This window comes from Filicampus tigris, chromosome 2, assembly GCF_054856515.1.
Source record: "Filicampus tigris isolate MCC_2025a chromosome 2, RoL_Ftig_1.0, whole genome shotgun sequence".
NCBI lineage: Eukaryota > Metazoa > Chordata > Actinopteri > Syngnathiformes > Syngnathidae > Filicampus > Filicampus tigris.
The window spans coordinates 1,955,593-1,974,135 of record NC_141218.1 but is presented as its reverse complement, the minus strand read 5'-3'; the positions used below and the strand labels follow the sequence as shown (position 1 = coordinate 1,974,135).

The 18,543-nt window shown below is 46.2% G+C and overlaps 5 protein-coding genes across 9 annotated transcripts in view; 3 read left to right on the top strand and 2 right to left on the bottom strand.

The window, feature by feature from the left end:
• The first annotated feature begins 37 nt into the window (after positions 1–37).
• Positions 38–5,975, top strand: LOC147150772 (transforming protein p54/c-ets-1-like). 2 transcript variants are annotated; one of them, XM_086055452.1, is made up of 7 exons: positions 38–179; positions 322–441; positions 524–727; positions 801–866; positions 1,821–2,021; positions 2,095–2,213; positions 2,813–3,170. In XM_086055452.1, the coding sequence occupies exons 1-7, from the start codon at positions 107–109 to the stop codon at positions 3,020–3,022; spliced, it is 993 nt and encodes a 330-aa protein (XP_085911578.1). In that variant the 5' UTR covers positions 38–106; the 3' UTR covers positions 3,023–3,170. The 2 variants fall into 2 exon arrangements, with proteins under 2 accessions (XP_085911578.1, XP_085911568.1); XM_086055442.1 differs by having other exon boundaries at positions 524–866; positions 2,813–5,975.
• LOC147150771 (bolA-like protein 2) lies at positions 5,459–7,613 on the bottom strand. 3 transcript variants are annotated; one of them, XM_086055498.1, is made up of 4 exons: positions 7,571–7,613; positions 5,970–6,034; positions 5,778–5,875; positions 5,459–5,683 (listed from the first exon to the last, which is right to left on the bottom strand). In XM_086055498.1, the coding sequence occupies exons 2-4, from the start codon at positions 6,030–6,032 to the stop codon at positions 5,584–5,586; spliced, it is 261 nt and encodes an 86-aa protein (XP_085911624.1). In that variant the 5' UTR covers positions 6,033–6,034; positions 7,571–7,613; the 3' UTR covers positions 5,459–5,583. The 3 variants fall into 3 exon arrangements, with proteins under 3 accessions (XP_085911624.1, XP_085911604.1, XP_085911614.1); XM_086055478.1 differs by lacking the exon at positions 7,571–7,613 and adding an exon at positions 6,255–6,398; XM_086055488.1 differs by lacking the exon at positions 7,571–7,613 and having other exon boundaries at positions 5,970–6,246.
• Positions 6,973–9,179, top strand: slx1b (structure-specific endonuclease subunit SLX1B). The gene is made up of 5 exons (XM_086055464.1): positions 6,973–7,288; positions 7,401–7,452; positions 7,704–8,024; positions 8,630–8,845; positions 9,015–9,179. The coding sequence occupies exons 1-5, from the start codon at positions 7,116–7,118 to the stop codon at positions 9,075–9,077; spliced, it is 825 nt and encodes a 274-aa protein (XP_085911590.1). The 5' UTR covers positions 6,973–7,115; the 3' UTR covers positions 9,078–9,179.
• A 383-nt stretch (positions 9,180–9,562) lies between these two features.
• Positions 9,563–12,757, bottom strand: LOC147150769 (membrane-spanning 4-domains subfamily A member 4A). 2 transcript variants are annotated; one of them, XM_086056784.1, is made up of 7 exons: positions 12,604–12,757; positions 12,329–12,441; positions 12,138–12,245; positions 10,974–11,027; positions 10,732–10,887; positions 10,106–10,228; positions 9,567–10,028 (listed from the first exon to the last, which is right to left on the bottom strand). In XM_086056784.1, exons 1-7 carry the CDS (start codon positions 12,608–12,610, stop codon positions 9,978–9,980), a joined length of 612 nt encoding a protein of 203 aa, XP_085912910.1. In that variant the 5' UTR covers positions 12,611–12,757; the 3' UTR covers positions 9,567–9,977. The 2 variants fall into 2 exon arrangements, with proteins under 2 accessions (XP_085912902.1, XP_085912910.1); XM_086056776.1 differs by having other exon boundaries at positions 9,563–10,228.
• Positions 12,758–14,082: 1,325 nt separating this feature from the next.
• The window catches only part of arap2 (ArfGAP with RhoGAP domain, ankyrin repeat and PH domain 2), a 73,972-nt gene continuing 69,511 nt past the window's right edge, over positions 14,083–18,543 (top strand). Inside the window, exons 1-3 of the mRNA XM_086056765.1 lie at positions 14,083–14,305; positions 15,433–16,178; positions 18,102–18,184. Of these exons, the coding sequence (XP_085912891.1) occupies positions 15,457–16,178; positions 18,102–18,184 (805 nt within the window). The 5' untranslated portion in view covers positions 14,083–14,305; positions 15,433–15,456. The remainder of the gene's footprint in view (positions 14,306–15,432; positions 16,179–18,101; positions 18,185–18,543) is intronic.

Below are 18,543 nucleotides of genomic sequence, written 5' to 3'. Positions count from 1 at the left end.
GAATGATTTGATCCCATGCCCAATTTGGAAATGACGTGGGCCCCGCCCACTCCTCTGATGATCGACGCTTGTCGCTCAGCGCGAGGGCCCTCCCCTCGGCCACCGTATGAAAGCCACTGCCCCCTCGCAGCCTCCTTCCATCGGGGCTCTCACCTCTGGTATGGACTGCGGCGCTTACGGTAAGATTTTTCCCTTTTGGGGGACTAATGATGTGTGCTTCAAAGACTGTCGGTCAATAAGAATTGAGGACGTTGTCATTGTTGTCCTTTGGAATGGTTCTTCCCCCTCAATGAGATGGCAAAGATGCGTTTTGTGCGGCAGAGATGGACCCCCTGGAGGTCCCCCCTCTCACGCCGACCAGCAAGGAGCTTCTGTGCGAGGCCGTGAGAGCCAGTTTTGCCGGTTTCACCCAGGAGAGGCTCACCCATCGTTTCCCGCAAGGTGAAAGACAAAATCACGGCCGTGTGGATATTTGCTGAAGATGTTTGCATCTTTGTGCAAACCTTCCTCCCTCCATCCCCAGATCCCACTTTGTGGTCGGAATGGGAGGTGAACCACTGGCTGGACTGGTGCCGGGCCGAGTTCGGGCTGCGCTCGTTGGGTTGGGACCTGAAGGGCCTGCGGGGTGCCGAGCTGTGCCGGCTGGACCGCGAGGCTTTCCTGGGCCTCATGTGCGACTGCACCGCCGGCGAGATCCTGTGGGAGCACTTGGAGATCATGAGACGGGGTTCAAAATGGAGCGGCGCAATTTGCGGCCCCCCTTCCCTCGGCACGGCTGCTCAATGCCTTCTCATCCGCAGATCACGACGGCCGCTGCGGTGCCGCTCTACCGACGTCATCGCCCTGCCGGCCGCCGTGCAGGAAAGGTATGCCATTGGGCAAATGTTTTGCAGAAACGAGGCGACTTTTTCATGGGCACGATGCAATTTTGGTGAAAATTGGCATTTCTTGGAATATGACAAATAGTAGCCTGCGGTGTCTCGAAGGAACAGAATTTTTGGTGTTTTTGGAAAGAGGACATTTGGAGTCCTCTGGAAATTGTTCATTTTGGAATGTGTCGTTTCCCAAATTGTCCATCCTGACGTGAACATTTTGAAATTGGATTGGCTTTATTTGATTCAGGAACGTGGAAGCATTAGGTTAACTTGTAAAACGTCCCCATTTGGGAGGCAATTTGTCATGGGAAATGTGAAATACTCAAAAACGCACATTTTGCAGAATATCAGCCTTTAATGAGACAAATGTTAAAACTGGATAGAGTCATTTCAATTGGATTTTTTAAAAAAATGTTTCACGGAAAACTTGGGAACAGTCACATAGACTTTAATCGAACATTTTTGCATATGCTGTTTACAATCACTTCTCTCAACCTCACACAGGTGTGAGAATTACTTTTCCAGGTGAGCCTCGTTAAATAATTACTTCTGGAGTTTTCCCCCCCCCCCACACATAATTACACAAGTCACAATTTTTAGACGAGGGAAAGGAAAACTCTTTCTGCTGCTGAAAAGCACAAAAGAGTCAGTCCATTGTCTTGTGAAAGTAATGAACACTGGAAATGCTTAAAAAAAAAAAAAAAAAAAATTCAGAAAAGTCTAGTCATGAGACTTCAACCTGCTGAAAAGGAAAATCTATGATGATGATACGTCCAAACAGCAAACATACAAAGTCAATATGGACGCCATCATTGTGCCCTGACTTAAACCCTATAGAGAATGTGGAGCACATACTAAAAAGGATTACATGATGAGATGTAGGCATAAAATCTTCTTGGACTTCCAAGTTGCGCAAGAAAAGAACTCCTGTGTCCTTCCGTCCAGAGGCCGAAGCCGAGATGTCTGCCGCGAGCGCTCTGATGTGGACGGACGACGTCCAGCAGATGGAAGCCGCGGTGGACGAGAGCCAGTGCGCGGACGCCTTCGCTTTAGCGCAACCCTACAAAAGCTTCAGGGAGTACGCCGGCAGCCAGGCGGACGCCGGCTCGGCCGTCATCCCGGCGGCCGTCCTGGCCGGTTACACTGGTGAGCCGCGCCGCGCCGCGCATTCGGGGCCAGAGTGACGGCCGGCATTTTCCAGCCGCTTCTTCGTTTCCAGGAAGCGGGCCCATCCAGCTGTGGCAGTTCTTGCTGGAGCTGCTGACGGACCGCAGCTGCCAGTCGTGCATCAGCTGGACCGGCGACGGCTGGGAGTTCAAGTTGACCGACCCGGACGAGGTAGACCAGTGGTGGGGGGGGGGGGGGGGGGGGAGCGGGAGACGCGTCTCTTTCTGCCAACTTGAATTTTTACGTCATAGCCAAAATCGTGATTTTTTTTTTTGGGTGAACTTTTCACGCCCGTGTACGGTTATTGTAGTTAACCAAAACGAACAAAATCACGAAAAGTCAAATTGAAAAAGCGTTTTTGTCAATGAAATGATTGAATAAAAATGAAAGCGCTTTGAAAAAAATGGAAACTAACTCAATATATAATTACAGCGAAAATGGCCTTTGTTTTTTTTGTCTTTTGTCAATGAATATGATACATTTGCTTTCGGGGTTCTTTTGAAATGGAATTTTTTGGGTTATTGCTGTACATTCGTAGCTACGGAAGAAGGACGGGCAAACTAAATATGGTTACTTGATAAGTGACCTTTTTTTGTTTTTACCTTGCACTCCACAAACACTCCTTTTATATTCAAAAAGTAAACAAACCAAAGCAATTTTCCCCCCAAATAAAAAACGAATAAACTCTACCAAACGGTAGTCCTAAAAAGTAGCGTAATGAAAAATGTAAAAAAAAAGAAGCACAGCGGGCTCCCCAACAATGTGTCCAGGTGGCGCTGCTGTGGGGCCGCCGCAAGCACAAGCCCAAGATGAACTACGAGAAGCTGAGCCGCGGCCTGCGCTACTACTACGACAAGAACATCATCCGCAAGACGGTGGGCAAGCGCTACGTCTACCGCTTCGTCTGCAACCTGCAAGGCCTGCTGGGATACCGGCCCGGCGAGCTGCACGCCATGTTGGACGTCGGCCCCCCAAACTGACACGGCCGTCAAACCCGACAGCGGCGTGTCGCCGGCCACGGCGTGACATGTGGTCTGTAACCGGGGGCGGGGCGAACCATCCAATTAAATCCTTCCGATGCAAAACGAAGACCAGAAAGTGTTGTGAGGAGGAGCTCAGCTGCTTGAACATGTACTCCCGCCGTGCGGTTCCTTTCCACTCTTTGTTCCGTTAAGTTGTCCCAAGCCCTCAAGTGTGCGCCAAATAGTCGCGTCAAGTCGTCTAATGTCACATCTGTGGCTGCATGTCAGCCAGCGGGGGGCGGTGGGGGGGGCGGCAATCCGGTCCTGTGGATTTCACCGCCATTTTTTTCCCAAAAGCTGATTTTTGCAGCGTTTCCTGCATATTTTCTTATCTTTAAGAAAGCTACAAAAAAAGTTGTATCTTCTTTTTCGGAAACTGCAACATGATTTAAAACATTTTTTTTTAAGTGCAACACTGACACGTTTTCTCTTTCGGAAAGAGCAACATCAATAATATCTCGTCTTTTTGGCAAACTTCAACGTCAATGTTTATTTATTTTTTTAAGTGCAACGCATCTTCAGGAGGGAGCATCATTGCTCGTTTCTCTTTTTCGGAAACTGCGACATCAGTAGTTTGCTTCGCTTTAAGAAACGGCAACATGAGTTGTTTGTCTTCTTTTTGGGAAACGTGTCATTTACGATGCTACAGACATCTTGCTTTAAAAAGACTAATTACAGCGTTTGTCTTTTTTTGGGGGGCTCGATGCGAGGAGGTTTAAATGCTGCTGGCAGCCGCGCTCGTCCTCGTCCGGAAGCTGAGCCGCACTGTGTTTGTTTACGGACCGCGCGCGTGAGTGTGAGCTTTGCTTTCAATGATACCCTACGTACGTATACGATGGCAGATTTCTAGCATGAAATCAGAAGCTGATTTAATTTCACAAATCAGTGAACAAGGTGTCGTCGCACAGCGAGTGAGTGTGTGCGGATTACTTCCGCCACTTTCCCTAATGGAAGTGGAGGGAGGGCACGGGGGGCGGTCTTTGTCCTCATGGCAGAATGTGAAGTGTGCGTTGGGCATATAAAACCCTGAACGCCCCCGGGTAAAAATAAAACGCGTAAATAGGAAGCTAACAGTGTCACACGGTTCACTGAACGGTGCCTTCGTGGTTCAGGTGTCCTCCAAAAAGCCAGAAAAGCGCCGTTGTAGGCATTGTATTATCCACGGATTTGAGGATCAATGTTTATTAACACAACGTAGTCATCCAAAATGCAAGCGAAAATGGATTTGTTCAGGGAAACAACTACATAAAAAAAAAAAAAACGGACATGCTCACTTTGCATACGGGGAAAAAAAGCTTGTACATCGTAAGAAAAACAGTATCAGTATAGAAACACTCAGCCATACATGAAATAATTCATATATTTCATATTCCTCATAATGAAATTAATTCTTAGGTCCAGGCCCTGAAGTAACAAAGCAGTCCCAAACTATGATGTGCTTTTTTTTCCCCCCCTTCTCCACAGTGTTTGTATTCCTTCCAAACAACTCGTCTTTGGTTTTATTTGTCCACATAATATTTGGTGACTATTCTTTTACAAATCTGGTGGTGTCCTCCAATGACACACAGTATATTCTTGTTTGGTTACTATGGCAATTCAGACGTATGTTTTTCCATTTTTAGAGTGACCACTCCTAGGGAGAGTCTTCCCTTGGACTGATGGCTTGCAAGTTAAAAATTGTGTTTCTTTTGAGAACTCTTGTGCGAGGCATTGTTCATATCAACCATTGCTATTGATAATAGCAAATATTATGTGTACAGTGGGTACGGAAAGTATTCACACTCCTTGAAATGTTTCACTTTCTGTCATTGCAGCCATTTGCCAAAATCCCAAAAGATCATTTTATTTCGCATTAATGTACACTCAGCACCCCATCTTGACAGACAAACACAAATGTGGAAAATTTTTGCAAATCGTCGCTGCCGTGTGAAAGACACTTATCTCCATTTTTTTTCATTTTCTTATTTTTACATGAATCATGTTTCCGTGTTACAGACATCGCATTAAAGTGCAAAATAAAAGTTTCCAAAATTGGAGAAAAGGGTTTTTCACAGGACAGTGATGAAATGTATGAAAAAAATACATACTTGCTATATTGTATCTCCCATTCTTTTTTTTATGAAAGCTCAGGGTTTTTTTTTTTTTTTTTACATTTTTTTTTTCTCCAGATGAACTCAAGCGGTGCCAGTGTACCATATTCTTGGCTATGTAACAGACAGCTGTGATGTCATCAATGTCTCCGCAGATGACTGACCGTGAAATCAATAAGTTGCCTGACTGACTGGTCAAAGTGCACAAACGTTATATATGCATCTTAAAATCACAGACTGCAACTGCACACGTATTCAAATACAAAATATACATGTTGTTGCTTTAAAAATGGAACGCAGGAAAGCAAGAACAGATGTCGGTTTTATTGCAAGCAGCACTTTCAGATGCATTTACACAATTTGTATGGGAACCGTAACAGCAGCCGCTTGTTTCTTGGTGTGATGACCACATAATGCAAAGGTGCAATATCATTTAGACTTTTGTTTCTCCCACTGTTCTGGCGTGAGGGTCTTCTGTTCCAATGCATGAATGTCTTTCAGCTCCTCCGCTAAGCAGGTGTTCACCATCCTAAAAATGGACAACAACCTTGTTGATGTTGTGTTGTATCAAAATCGTGATCGTTCTGGTAAACGTTCTTTTATTTGAAGTGTCCATTGTGTACCTGTGTCTCTGTAAGAGGGGCTTTCCCTCGAACTGGGAAGACACCACAAGCACTTTGAAGCTGGTTGCGCATCTGTTGAGGGACATGTCCTCCACGTCCTTCAGAACACACACACAAATGTATTCATGTTGATGACGCATCGGACCATTTATTGCAAATGTTACAATTTGAATAAACATAGCAGCCACCTACCACATATTCCGCCCCAAGCTCCGTTTTTAGTTTATCCCGGATGTGATCGGATGTTATGGCCATGTCTGCAACAACAGAAAATAGGTGATGTTTTGTGTTTTGACCAATATTACCCCTTTGAATAAATATGATAATCGAAGACCCGTCTCGTACACTAGACCAAAATCGAAAGTAACGTTATTTAACACTCAAATCGAAGGCTTCTGATCGTCATATCAAACACAAAGTCACAACATAATGAGAATCAACTGTATTCCGCGCTAAAATAAATGATAAAATACATACTGAAACGTTATAGACGGGCTTCCTGATCATTTCAGTTTTGTTATATGTGGTCCTGTGAAAGATCCAATCACATCACAGGGATCATAACCACAGCCAATCAGATCCTCTGGAAAATGTGTGGCTCATTTGTCGGGGCGATTCGTTGAATGCCTGACTTGAAATGTTCTTTCTCTCTTAGGGAGAACCACGCCCAACACTTTTCTTTAAGCGTAAAAACGTAACAAACGCAATGTAAGCTTAAATATAGGTTACTTTATGTTCGTAGCATCGCCAAGTTGTTTTTTTTTTACTTAAAAACAGGCAATATTTGAGGACTACTAAAACGTAGTTTTAATACTTTGAGTTGATATATATGTGATATTTTTTTTAATGAAATCAAAAGTATGTTGTGAATTTTGAAACGTTTTTGATTTACTTATTTAGGTTTCGAAACGTGGTCCTGTGAAAGAGCCAATAACATGGCGGGGATCGCATCAACCACATCCAATCAGATCATCTTAGGCGTGTTGTGGTCTATTTTTGAAGGAGCACATCGTTGAATGCCTGACTTAAATTACACTTTCTAAAAGCAGCAATAAAAACATGTTTTTTTTATTTGAGATATATAATGCCTAGAACGATATTTATCTTATATATTTGTACTTTTTCTTCGACATTCCCATAGCGGAGCAGGTTTTTACGTAATTAAAAACAGGCAAATTTATAGACTCCTTAAAAGGATTGTTTACTTATAAATTGGACCATATGAATGGTCGATGCTGGAATGTTGACAGCATTTGATTTGAATCGCTAAACACAAATGAATGTTGCTTCGTGACATTTTGAGACAATCGAGCGCTGTCTCTCGTGAAAGCCCGTCCAATGGCACAGGAGGTAGAGAACTTCTTTGGCGTGTACATGCTGTACTGCCTCAACCCCAAGTTTAAAGGGCGAATCTACATCGGCTTCACGGTGGATCCTGAGCGCAGGCTGAGGCAACACAATGCCGGGCGCCTCAAAGGGGGCGCCAAGAGGACCAGCGGCAGAGGACCGTGGTACGCAGAGGCAGCCACGCCACGCCACGCCACGCCACGCACGACACTCGACTTCTGCTCTCGTTGCCGTCCACGAGGACATGAAAACATTAACACGTTGCTTGTATTCCAGGGAGATGGTCCTCATCATACACGGCTTTCCCTCTGACATTGCTGCCTTGACAGTAAGTGAACGGCGGCGGTGATTTTCTTTGTCTCACGTTGTAATGTGTTAATTAAAACAATCAGCCGATTTTCAATATGTCCGGTTGATTTATCGGTCGGGGAGCTCGTTTATTTTACCTTGTTACAAGCTTGGACCCCATCCCCATGTAAACAAAGAATGAAAAAGTTGATATGCCCTAATGAATGTTGCCACAAAGAGGACATCCCAATTTCCACAAGATGATGAATAGTCTTTCTTGTGTCTTGGCAGTTTGAGTGGGCGTGGCAGAACCCGCACTCCTCCCGGCGCCTCGCGCACGTCTGCCGCCGCGCCAGGAAAGAGTCCAGCCTGCACTTCCACTGGCGCGTGGTGTCCAACATGCTGCGCGTGGCCCCCTGGAGCAGGCTGCCGCTGACGGCCCGCTGGCTCAAGAGCGAGTACAAGGTGGACTTTGAGCCCGCTCTGCGGCCCCCGCCGCACGTCTCCGTCGCCTTCGGGGCCGTCAGAGCCAAGAAGCGGCGGCCGCCGCCGGACGTCTGCCAAGAGCACGAGGAGACTTCCAGGTGTTTCCTCTGCAATGGCCTGCTCACGGTAAGTTCGGCAACCTTGTCCAGAACTTTCCGTTTGCTAACTGGCCCCTCGTTTGCAAGCCGCAAAAGAAAAATATTTCCACCACTGGAGGGCGGAGGAGTTTGAATATCGAACTGTATGTCAAGTGCCAATGAAACGCCTGTGGGAAAAAAATGGAAGATGACCAAGAATGTGGCACCCGCAGAGATTCTGTGTCTACCGATTTTTGTTGTCAACTTATTTGACTCCCCCCAGCCCTCCTTCATAGTAAATACAGCCAACGTAATCTTTTTCTAATATTTGATGTGAAATCACTGTAATAAACTAATTAAGAAGGAAGGTCAAACAGTCATTTGCGAATTGTACGTGACTTTAGTAGTGACTGAATCTTGCACTTCACAAATACACCATAAATGACAAAACTAAAGCTAATACAAAGTATTTTCAAAAAAGGAACAAACCTGTTCTCAAAACGAAATTAAAAGTGATTTTGGAAAAAAAACAACTCAAATCAAAACAAACTGAAGAGTAACTACAATGAAAAGTCCAAAACTGTGTCTTCGAATGGAGAAAATTGTCTTGCCAGAGTGGCAATTGAAGCGGGCCGGCCCTGTGCTCCCCCCCAGACTCGGGAAAAGCTGCGTTGCGTGCACGCGTCGTGCGCCATGCGCAGCCACGTCGTCTGCCTGGCCAAGCGTTTCCTGCGGCCCGAGCCGTCGCAGCTGCTGCCCGTGGAGGGCCGCTGCCCGGCCTGCCGTCGCGACCTGCTCTGGGGGAATCTCATCCGCCTCAAGCGAGGCTGCGCCGGAGAACCGCAGCGCGCGACTTCGTCCGCATCCCCCGTAAGTGATCCCGCCTCTTGTTCCGTTTCATTTTTAATGGGAGACTTTTGATGACGAGCGACACGTCCCGCGTGTCGTCAAGCCACGTTGCACCGTCAACGGCCGTATTGGTCACTGACTTGAGCTTGCGTAGGAAATTTTCTGAATGCGGACTTTGTGCCTTCCGCAGGACGACGGGACCGATGAGCCGCAGACAAGAAAGGAATGGCCGCCGTTTCCAACAATCAAATAACCCTCCCACGTCATTCTTAGACCTCTCGGATCATGAAGTGTCTGTCGTTTGCGACCACGTTTATTTATCTGTTTACAACGCAATAAAATATCTTTTATTTAATACCGGCGTAGTGCAACTTTAAAGCCGCAGCACGTGCTGAATCGACTTTAAAGCGGAAGTCAAGCCAAACCTATTTTTTTCAAGAATATGTTCCCAGCAGCCCCACTAGTTGGAACAGGGCATTCTGATAAATATTGCGTTTGTGGAGTAAGAGTTACTCATTTTTAGCCATGTCTGGGGGCGGCCATTTTGTCACTTCTGTCGATTTGAAAATGACATCACAACTGCTCACAACGACCAATCGCGGCTCCGATTCAGAAAACAGGTCAGCCGCGATTGGTCGTTGTGAGCAGTTGTAACGTCATTTTCAAATCGACAGAAGTGACAAAATGGCCGCCCCCCAGACATGGCTAAAACCAAGTGGATTAACACTTATTCCACAAACCCAAAATGAATCAGAATGCCGTGTTTCAACTAGTGGGCCTGCTGGGAACATAATTTTGAAAAAAATAGGTTTGGCTTGACTTGCGCTTTCTTTGGAGACATCATTTCACATTTGAAAAGGCATTTGAACTCTTTACAGTAAAAAAAAAAAAAAAAAAAAAACAACATTTTTTGCGTCATAAATGTGAATAACCTATCATGCGGTTGTTTTATGTCAAGACATATTCTAATCCTCAGTTGCATATACAAGTCATGAAGCGCTCGTAGAAGACGGACACAACGCACAAAAATGTCACCAATGAGCTGCATGGAAGATCCTCTCAGCTCACGACAAGCAAGCGAGTGAAGAAAGGCCGCATGTAAGAATGCATAGCAAGGATGTCTTTTCTCCCGGAAAGCCGCTTCCCGTCGTGCTCACGGCTCGGCAGGCGGCGGCGGCGGCGGCGTCTGCAACATGATGACCGGCTGCACGAAACGGAAGCCGTTGGAGCAAACGGGCCTTGTCCTCCCGCCGCCCTTTTGTCACGGGCGTACGTACTCACCATTTTGGGGGCCGGCCCGCAGCAGTTGACCACCTTGCAGGCGTAAGCGACCAGAGTGACGGAGATGGCGAACAAAGCCACCTGGATGATCATGTTCTGTGCAAACAGGTGATACTCCGTGCGCTGCAAGTCACAACGGATTCAACGTCGGGCCTTTTCGTCTCTTGAGCCGACGAAGCGATGACAAGCTTTTTATTTCGCGGAACGCCGTTGCCGACAAAAATGTAAGTTGTAACTCGGATGTTTCAAAGCAAGCGCTTGTCAAAGATTGAATGCAAATGTACTTCTAATGAACTATACTTTGCTGGATTTAAAAAAACAAACAAACAAAAAAACGTTTGGGCCACTTTAACATGATGTCACAGTTTGAACATTTAATTCAGTGATTCTTCCCATGCCACTAGAGGGAGCCCATGAACAATCTGAATATCTGGGTGAGCAAACCGTTAGCACAATATCATATTTTGCGAATAAAATATGTACAACATGGGCACGCAATTCAAATTTCTCGGTTTCACATCATTCCCATGAACAACTTGGGGCTATTTTGGTTTTCATATTCCGTAGATTTAAGATGAACGGTCGCAACAGCAAGCCCAAAACGGGATGATTGAAGTTGAACTCACTTCGACGACGTGGCACAGCTGAGCTGCAGTGCTATTGTAATCGCGGTCATAGTGCCAGCAACGTGGATAATAGGTCTCGATGTCTATCAGGAGCCAGACCACGTTGAAGAAGGCGGCGCCGCTCGACACGATCTGCATCCCCAAACTGGCCCTCAGCTAGCACACACACGCACACGCACACACGCAAACGTGCAAAGAAAGAGCAAGACGGTGCGACGGCGCGCGCGCGTTGGCCCACTCACCGTAGGCAGGTGGAGGTTCTTTGCTGCTATCGAGACACTCCCAGCGATAAGCACCTGTCACGACAAGCATGCAATCGAGTTGAGGCCGTTCGTGGCTTGCGTTCCGCCGTCCTTTAGCGCCAAGCTACGCTAACGCCCTAGCGAAGTCACAACTGCAGTTCGTATCTATGAAGGCCACTTCTAAGCCATAAATGTAAAATAAGCTCTTGAAAATGTTAAAGTAGGACGGTTGCCGAGTGCTTTTTTTTTTTGGTGCTGTGTAATGACTTATTGTTACGCCGGGCCTAACCTACTCACGCCGTCAGCGGGTCATGTCAGCTTTTGTTGATTATGGCGGCGCCATGTGGACAAAAGCGGTAGTGTTTTATTTGTCTATTTCCAGTGGCTGTGGGAAAGATGAATTGCAATGAATCTAATTTTGTTTAAACAATACTTTTGTTTTTTTGTTTGTTTTGGGGCTTCTGCCATGACACCAGTAATAGCGCAGAGACGTTCGAATCGACTGTCCTTATAGCGAAAGGAGGAAGTGATTATGCCGTAAAGCAAATCAGGACATTTGCATTTTTTTTTGTGTTTCAGGGTTGCTCCCATCCTCCTCAAAGTTGCTTAGTGCCAGTTAAAATGATCCCGCCCCCAACCACGGGGCAATTTTTTTATTAAGGTCGAATTCTTGCTTAGTGCTGCTTTAATATGATACACACTTGTAGCCCATAAATTGGACTACTTGTATAATGTATGAAAAACTGCAACTATAAAGGGAACTGTGCCTTTTTTTTTTTTTTTTTTTACTGTGTAAAGATGTAATATTACACCCAGAGCTGGAAGCTTTGCCCTTTTTTTGCCACTCCGTCCGCGACCTGGGCACCCTTCCGTCCTCGTCCCTCCGTCCTTATTCTTAAAAATGATCATCCGCCGACCCCGTCCGTCCTCGTCCTTTTAAAGCGCTTCCGTCCTTACCATGCGAACGCGTTTCGTTAGGCCGGGCCGCATCGCTATTTGCTAACCTATGCTAGATAAGTCGCAAAGTCATACCAACCGGATATATCTGCATGAAAACTTTTTTTTGACCATCCCAAAAAAAAATAAATTCCAAATGTATTCTTAAAGCAGGCTGTAGTCTCTCGCTAAATCTTTTTTCGATGACCACAGAATGTTTCTGCTTACCAGAAGTGATGCAACGATGAAAGGGATGTTATTCCCACGGTTACGGTGGCTGTGCGGAAATAAACTGCTACAGGAAATCTGATGCATGCTCAGGAGAATCTGGGTTATCTGCCATCAAGAGACAAACGGCGACTTCAAAAATCAACCAACATTTGTATGACTGGGTGATGTTTGCACGTGGCCAGTCGGACCCCGAGAGCTTTTGGCTCAGCCTCCAGGTACTTCTGCTTCCTGTTGGCATCTCGCTGGAATGTGACGGTCACCAGCGGGTTTTGGGTCGAAGAGTCCGACGCAACAGCTTCATCTGAAACAATCCAAAGTAACAGTTGCAAGCTGCTGCTGATGTTGCAATCGCCCCAAAGTCAGCAGACCATCTGGAGTTCATCAAGCCAGAGTCTGAACTTGTTTCTATTCCACACGGTGACTCTATGGAGGCAAAAGGGGGTTTTTAAAACGGGAGTTTTACCTGCCATGATGACACAATCTGCAGGGACTCAAAAGATTTCAGCGGAGAAAGACAATACCCGCGCCTTTTTGTTTACTGCGCGGTCTCGTTTAGGGTTTCTCAACGCCAGTGGTGGTGACGTCACACGGCAACGCCTCCAACTTCCCGTTTGGGGCGCTGCGTCCCGTTGACTGTTGGGAAATGTAGTTGACGAGAGCCTTAACTACTAAACACTCGCACCAGAGGGCAGCAGAGTTAAGACAAAAGAACGCTGCTGCATTCTGAGGAAGGAATTGCAGCAGAAATATTTATTGCTAAATTCTGTTAAATGTAAACTCAATTGTGGGTCATTCCAGATTTGGAAGGCGGCATAAGAACCGTAAAAATGGACCATTAAAATGGTCATTTTTGGCTTTTGAATGCTTTCAAGAAAAACGCGTTATAATTTACATATTTGATTCAACCATCTCGGAAACCAACATTTTACTTGTTGAATTAGCCATTTTATTTGTCATATCATCTATTTTTCAGTGTTTGAAAACCCATCTATAAAATACTGTTGACAAACAGTAACTGCGAATCAATGCTAATGCTATAATTTTTGCACAAGAGTACATGCTATATAGCCGTGTTAGCTGCTGCGCTAACTGGCAACAAATTCAACTACTTAATAAAACAAACAGGCAAACAAAACATATACGGTATATATATATATATATATATATATATATATATATACACACATATATATATATATATATATGTGTGTGTGTGTATATATATATATATACACACACACACACATATATATATATATATATATACACACACATATATATCTATATATATATATATATATATATATATATATATATATATATGTATATGTGTGTATATATATATATACACACACACATATATATATATATATATATATATGTGTGTGTGTATATATATATATATATATATATATATACACACACACATATATATATATATATATATATATATATATATATATATATATATATATATGTGTATATGTATATGTGAATATATATATATATATATATATATATATATATATATGTGTATATGTATATGTGAGTATATATATATATATATATATATATATATATATATATATATATGTATATGTGAGTATATATATATATATATATATATATATATATATATGTATATGTGAGTATATATATATATATATATATATATATATATATATATATATATATATATATATATATATATATATATATGTGTGTGTGTATATATATATATATATATATATATATATATATATATATATATATAATTTGTACATACATATCCGTGTATGTACACACAGTCACAAACATATATAAGTTATGACTTTTGTTTTTGTTTTGTTTTGTTTGTGACCTTGCATTCCGGACTGTGTTGCATCGAATGTGAGGAGATCAAGCCGGGACACGCCGAAGCAACACGTCACGCTCGGCCTCACCTTGCACTTGGAACCAGGAAGCTTGCATATACACTTTAGTGCTGCACCGAGGGGGTTCGAAGTTGATCTTCAACCAGCTCGTTGTCTGGTGCGGAACGAGCGGACGTTTGAACCGTGCGTAAAGGGGCGTGGCGCGCCAAATTACGCCCAGGAAAACGCTCGTGTCGGACATTTTTCGTGGGCAACTTGGCGCGGTCGAGTCCTCGTGTGGTGTCGTTGCAGGTGAGTCCGCGCTAAGTTGTTGTCTCTGTGTGTGGTCAACTAGGAAGACTCTGCTCGGCTTGTGGTGCGCCACACAATGCGAGAGCTCTTGCTACAGACACGCCCATCTACTCGGCTCCTTTCTATGCTTCCTTGCGCGACTGTTGCCAAATGAATTGACCTCTCCCGGATTGCAAACATGCAGAGGTGGCCAGACTACTCACACTCCGTGCTTAAGTAGATACGAATGACAAGAACAGATTCAATTTCTGTATTTAAGTCTGCAATCTGAAATCGGCTAGCGCACAAAAGTCATCATTTTGAAGGTCAGTGCTGTACTCAAAGCAAAATGCTCTTGGACAACTAAACAGTCAAGAGCAGAAACCTTACAAATCTACTGAAGTACAGCGGCAAAGTGTTTGGACTGTTTTTGTGCTCTTTCTGAAGCACCCGATGCCACCACCAGGTGCTGCCACGTCCCCGAAAGATGGAAACGGTGCGGGGAAAAAGGTGTCCACGAAGTAGCTTGAAGTGATGCAGCTGCAGTTAGCCTGGGTTGTTAGTGGAAATTACAGAGAGTAAATTGTAATCATCTGTGAGTCATTTTTTTTTCTTTACAAAGCGTAAACACGAATTGAATTTGAAATTATACTGAAGTGTTATGAGCTGATATAGTTTGTGCTGTATGAATATTTTGGACTTTCCTCTTGCCTTCCCCCCAAAAAAGCGACTGGCTACGCTGCTTCAGTCTGTTCTTAATGCGCATGTATGGCATTGCACTCCAAGTATGCATGCGGGAAAGCAGAAGTAGCGCTTCTGGTGTCGCCTGCGTGCAACTCAAAAGAGAAGAAGTGTGCACAGCGAGGAGTTAAGGCCATGCCTTTGAGCGTAAGTGCTCGAGAAAAGGCCGTTGACTTTGGAAGCGATGCGGCGAACGCTTTGGGAGAGCGCAAGGCCTTGCCGTGGCGTCCATTCCAAGTGGAATGTGAGACTTGAAAGCGGCTGCGCGACGAGGATGGCGGTTGCCTCAGAGGCGTTTCCTGCTGCTTCATCGAGCCGTGTCGCAAATGTGTCTCGTCATGCTCGCCGCCGCCAGTCTTTCTAAAAGCCCGAGCAAATGCGGCTCTGCTCTCTTGTTTGCTTTTCAGCGCCGGATGTCGCACTAGAAGGCCATGGGGGAATCTCCGGGGCCCGGCCAGGAGCTGGAGCGCTGGCTCTCGGCCCTGCGCCTCTCGCAGTACGCGGCGCGTTTCCAGCAGGGTGGCTACCGATCGCTGGAGGACTGCGCGCGCCTGACGGACGAGCGCCTCCGAGAGCTCCAGGTGCTCCCCACCGGGCACCGCAGGCGCATCCTTCGCGGTTTGGAGGCGCTGGGCGTGGAGAAGCAAAGTCGGGGGGAGGACGCCCACAAACCCACGCTCTACCCGAGAAACATCTTCCTGGTGGATAAACCAAGAGCCGGCTCCTGTCAGCGCTACCGGACAAAAGAACGGCAGCAGTCGCAATTTGAAGGGAGTCTGACCTTGCCACCGGGAGCTGGCCTCGGAGCTCGGACGGAAGACTCCGGCCCGCCGCAACCGGCCCGGCGAAACCCCGACCACGTCCGAGTGTCCGTGTTGGATGATCCCGCCGCTTCCTCCTCCTCCTCCTCCTCCGGCGGCAGCACAGAGGCGCTCGCAACTTCCGAATTGCCAGCAGACTGGGAGATTTCCCCGGAAGCCTTTGCACCCTGGCCTCCCGATGTCCCGCCCCCGGGCGAGGATCGCGGCTCCCCCCGGTGCGGCATGGTGGACAACGCCCTCTACAACGCTTGCGGCCTGCACAAAGGTCCACGACTGACTCGCTCTTACCGGCTCAGGCACAGACCGGTGCCTGACATCCCGCAACAAGACAGGTACTTTGTCACAAAGTTTTGCCGGTCCGTCCGGGTGGTTGCGTTCTGAAGCCATCGAATCCATCGCAAAACCGAGGAAGGCGTTTGGCCTCTCATCTGAGCAGGCTTCGTCGCTTCGCGCGCATGAACCGCTCAGGTGAGAGGGGAAACGTCTTCTAAGAGTCCACATGAGACAGATTCGAATTCAGAGTACAAATTGGTGGCTGAACCGACCGCTCGACTCCACACGTCGACTTTCGACATCGACCACTGCGCAGCGATGATCGTTGCTTGAACCAATCGGGCGTTTTGGCATGAACAAAAGTGGTTGGTCGGCCTTCAAGCCGGTGGAAATATTTGCCGAAAATCGCGAGCGCTAGCGCGGTCACTTGCAGCACACACCCGCACGCAAGCAAAAGCAGGCCCGAAGCGTCTGATGAAGCGAGTTGACCAACGCACTAAATCCTCACGACAGCCGTCACACGCCGACGCGTCTTCTTGGTCTCCTTGGCAGTCGCATCTTCTCAAACGCTTGCGGCAATCCGCGGAACGCAACTTCTGCTTTTGGAACGATACATTTGAGCAAAGTGTTTCCTCTCCATTTTTCAAAATGAGATCCTGCTCTTAAAATAACTGCCTGCAGTTGTTTCATGTAAAGAGTTTTACCAGTTCCAGCCGGGAAAAGCAAACCTTCATAAAGTCATCCATATACACTTTTATTCAGATACATTTGCCTTAACCATCTTTGTTAGCCATTACGTCACCAAAAATGCCAAGACATTGTTCAATGAGCTCGTTGGTCAGAAATCCTCCTTCCCCGCCCAGAGTACCGAAAGAGTGGAAATGGATGATGGAAGTTGAGTTGGGAGCAGCCGCCGCTGACTCACATGACCAATGTCCAAAACGTTACGCGGGCGTATTTATTCGCAGGAAATGTTTTCATACTTTGGAGTGCAAGACTCTTTCCGATGAATTGAAAAGTTCAAGTGCGACTTAGGCCTAGCCGAAGCGACAGAAACGTTGGCGTTCAAACCTTGCAGGTGAACTGAATTCTTATCAATCCTGGGAACTTAGTCAATGTTTTAGTTTTTGCTGCTTCGTGTGATTGCTAGGCTAGCGTGCGCTAGCTTACTTCGCTCATTAGCCTACATGCAGATCTTTAAAGCGGAAGTCAACCCAAACCTATTTTTTTCAAGAATATCTTCCCAGCAGGCCCACTACTTGAAACGCGGCATTCTGATTCATTTTCTGTTGGTGGAATATAAATTAAGCAGCAAAATGCACTCGTTTTTAGCCATCCCTGGGACGGCCGTTTTGTCTTCTGTCGACTGAAAATGACATCACAACTGCTCACATTCGACCAATCACGGCTGACCTGTTTTCTGAATCTGAGCCGTGATTGGTCGTTGCGAGCAGTCGTGATGTCATTTTCGGTCGACAGAAGTGACAAAATGGCCGCCTCCTTAGATGGCTAAAAGCGAGTGGATTAACACTTATTCCACAAACGCAATATTTATCAGAATGCCCTGTTTCAACTAGTGGGCCTGCTGGGAACATATTCTTGAAAAAAAGATGTTTGGCTTGACTTCCACTTTAACCGCACCACTAAATCAAAATCAAAATTCTCAACACTGGTTAAAATACTTTGACTTGTACTTCAAATACTAAAGTACATTTAATCGCATAAAAAATATTTTTGCAACTACAGTCGCCTACAGCAAATACCCGATTTGGTGTACGGTAAGACGTTTGCTTAAGTAGCATTCTACAAAGCTTTGTAGCAAAGTTATTTTCCGTGAAGGTCCTTGTACTTTTACTCAAGCATCAATTTGAAGTACCGTGTACGGGACGGCTGGAGTGTGTTCAAGCGCTGCACTTTTTGAAAGTAACTCTGCGAGTTGGCAGTTGTCTTCATGGTGCTTCTCGGTGCTCTTCCCCTCTCAGGCGCGCACCGGCGGCGCTAACGAGCGGGGCCCAACACCCAGCCGTCTGCGGGGGTCCCTCCGGTGCAAACGGCACACAGAAAGGTACGCGCCGTCTCGCGCATGCATTCGCTGGGCACGCCCGTGCCATGAATATTTCATTCAGCGCCGGAGTCGGCGGAGCTGTTGTTTGCCCGGATGAAAGAGCGCACGGGGGGGCTGGGGGGGACGGTTGGAGGGGGGTGCGGGGGGGGGTGCAGTCACGCACGCGGGCGCAGTCTGCTGTTTTGCGGCTGTGTCGTGGGAAGCGGCGGCACACATCTCAGGGAATAGCGTCTCTCATATCTTGTCCCCCTCCAACTAGTGAGACCTGACTCTGTATTCCTGTCTGGCAGCTTTGAAGAACTTTTTATGGGGGCGGGGGGGGACACGGGGGGGGGGGGGGGGTTAGTGGCGGGGATTTT

Bases quoted from the DNA above. Each gene is read 5' to 3' on its own strand.
- LOC147150772 (XM_086055442.1), top strand. From the start codon at position 107: ATGAAAGCCACTGCCCCCTCGCAGCCTCCTTCCATCGGGGCTCTCACC. The intron at 442-523 runs GTGAAAGACAAA...CTCCATCCCCAG, and splicing joins CACCCATCGTTTCCCGCAAG to ATCCCACTTTGTGGTCGGAA. The intron at 2,214-2,812 runs GTAGACCAGTGG...CAATGTGTCCAG, and splicing joins AGTTGACCGACCCGGACGAG to GTGGCGCTGCTGTGGGGCCG.
- LOC147150771 (XM_086055498.1), bottom strand. From the start codon at position 6,032: ATGGCCATAACATCCGATCACATCCGGGATAAACTAAAAACGGAGCTT. The intron at 5,876-5,969 runs GTAGGTGGCTGC...TGTGTTCTGAAG, and splicing joins AGCTTGGGGCGGAATATGTG to GACGTGGAGGACATGTCCCT. The intron at 5,684-5,777 runs GTACACAATGGA...GTCCATTTTTAG, and splicing joins CCCCTCTTACAGAGACACAG to GATGGTGAACACCTGCTTAG.
- slx1b (XM_086055464.1), top strand. From the start codon at position 7,116: ATGGCACAGGAGGTAGAGAACTTCTTTGGCGTGTACATGCTGTACTGC. The intron at 7,289-7,400 runs GTACGCAGAGGC...CTTGTATTCCAG, and splicing joins ACCAGCGGCAGAGGACCGTG to GGAGATGGTCCTCATCATAC. The intron at 8,846-9,014 runs GTAAGTGATCCC...TGCCTTCCGCAG, and splicing joins CGACTTCGTCCGCATCCCCC to GACGACGGGACCGATGAGCC.
- LOC147150769 (XM_086056776.1), bottom strand. The intron at 12,246-12,328 runs GTCCGACTGGCC...TCTTGATGGCAG, and splicing joins CTGAGCCAAAAGCTCTCGGG to ATAACCCAGATTCTCCTGAG. The intron at 10,229-10,731 runs GTGAGTTCAACT...TGTGACTTGCAG, and splicing joins AGCTGTGCCACGTCGTCGAA to CGCACGGAGTATCACCTGTT.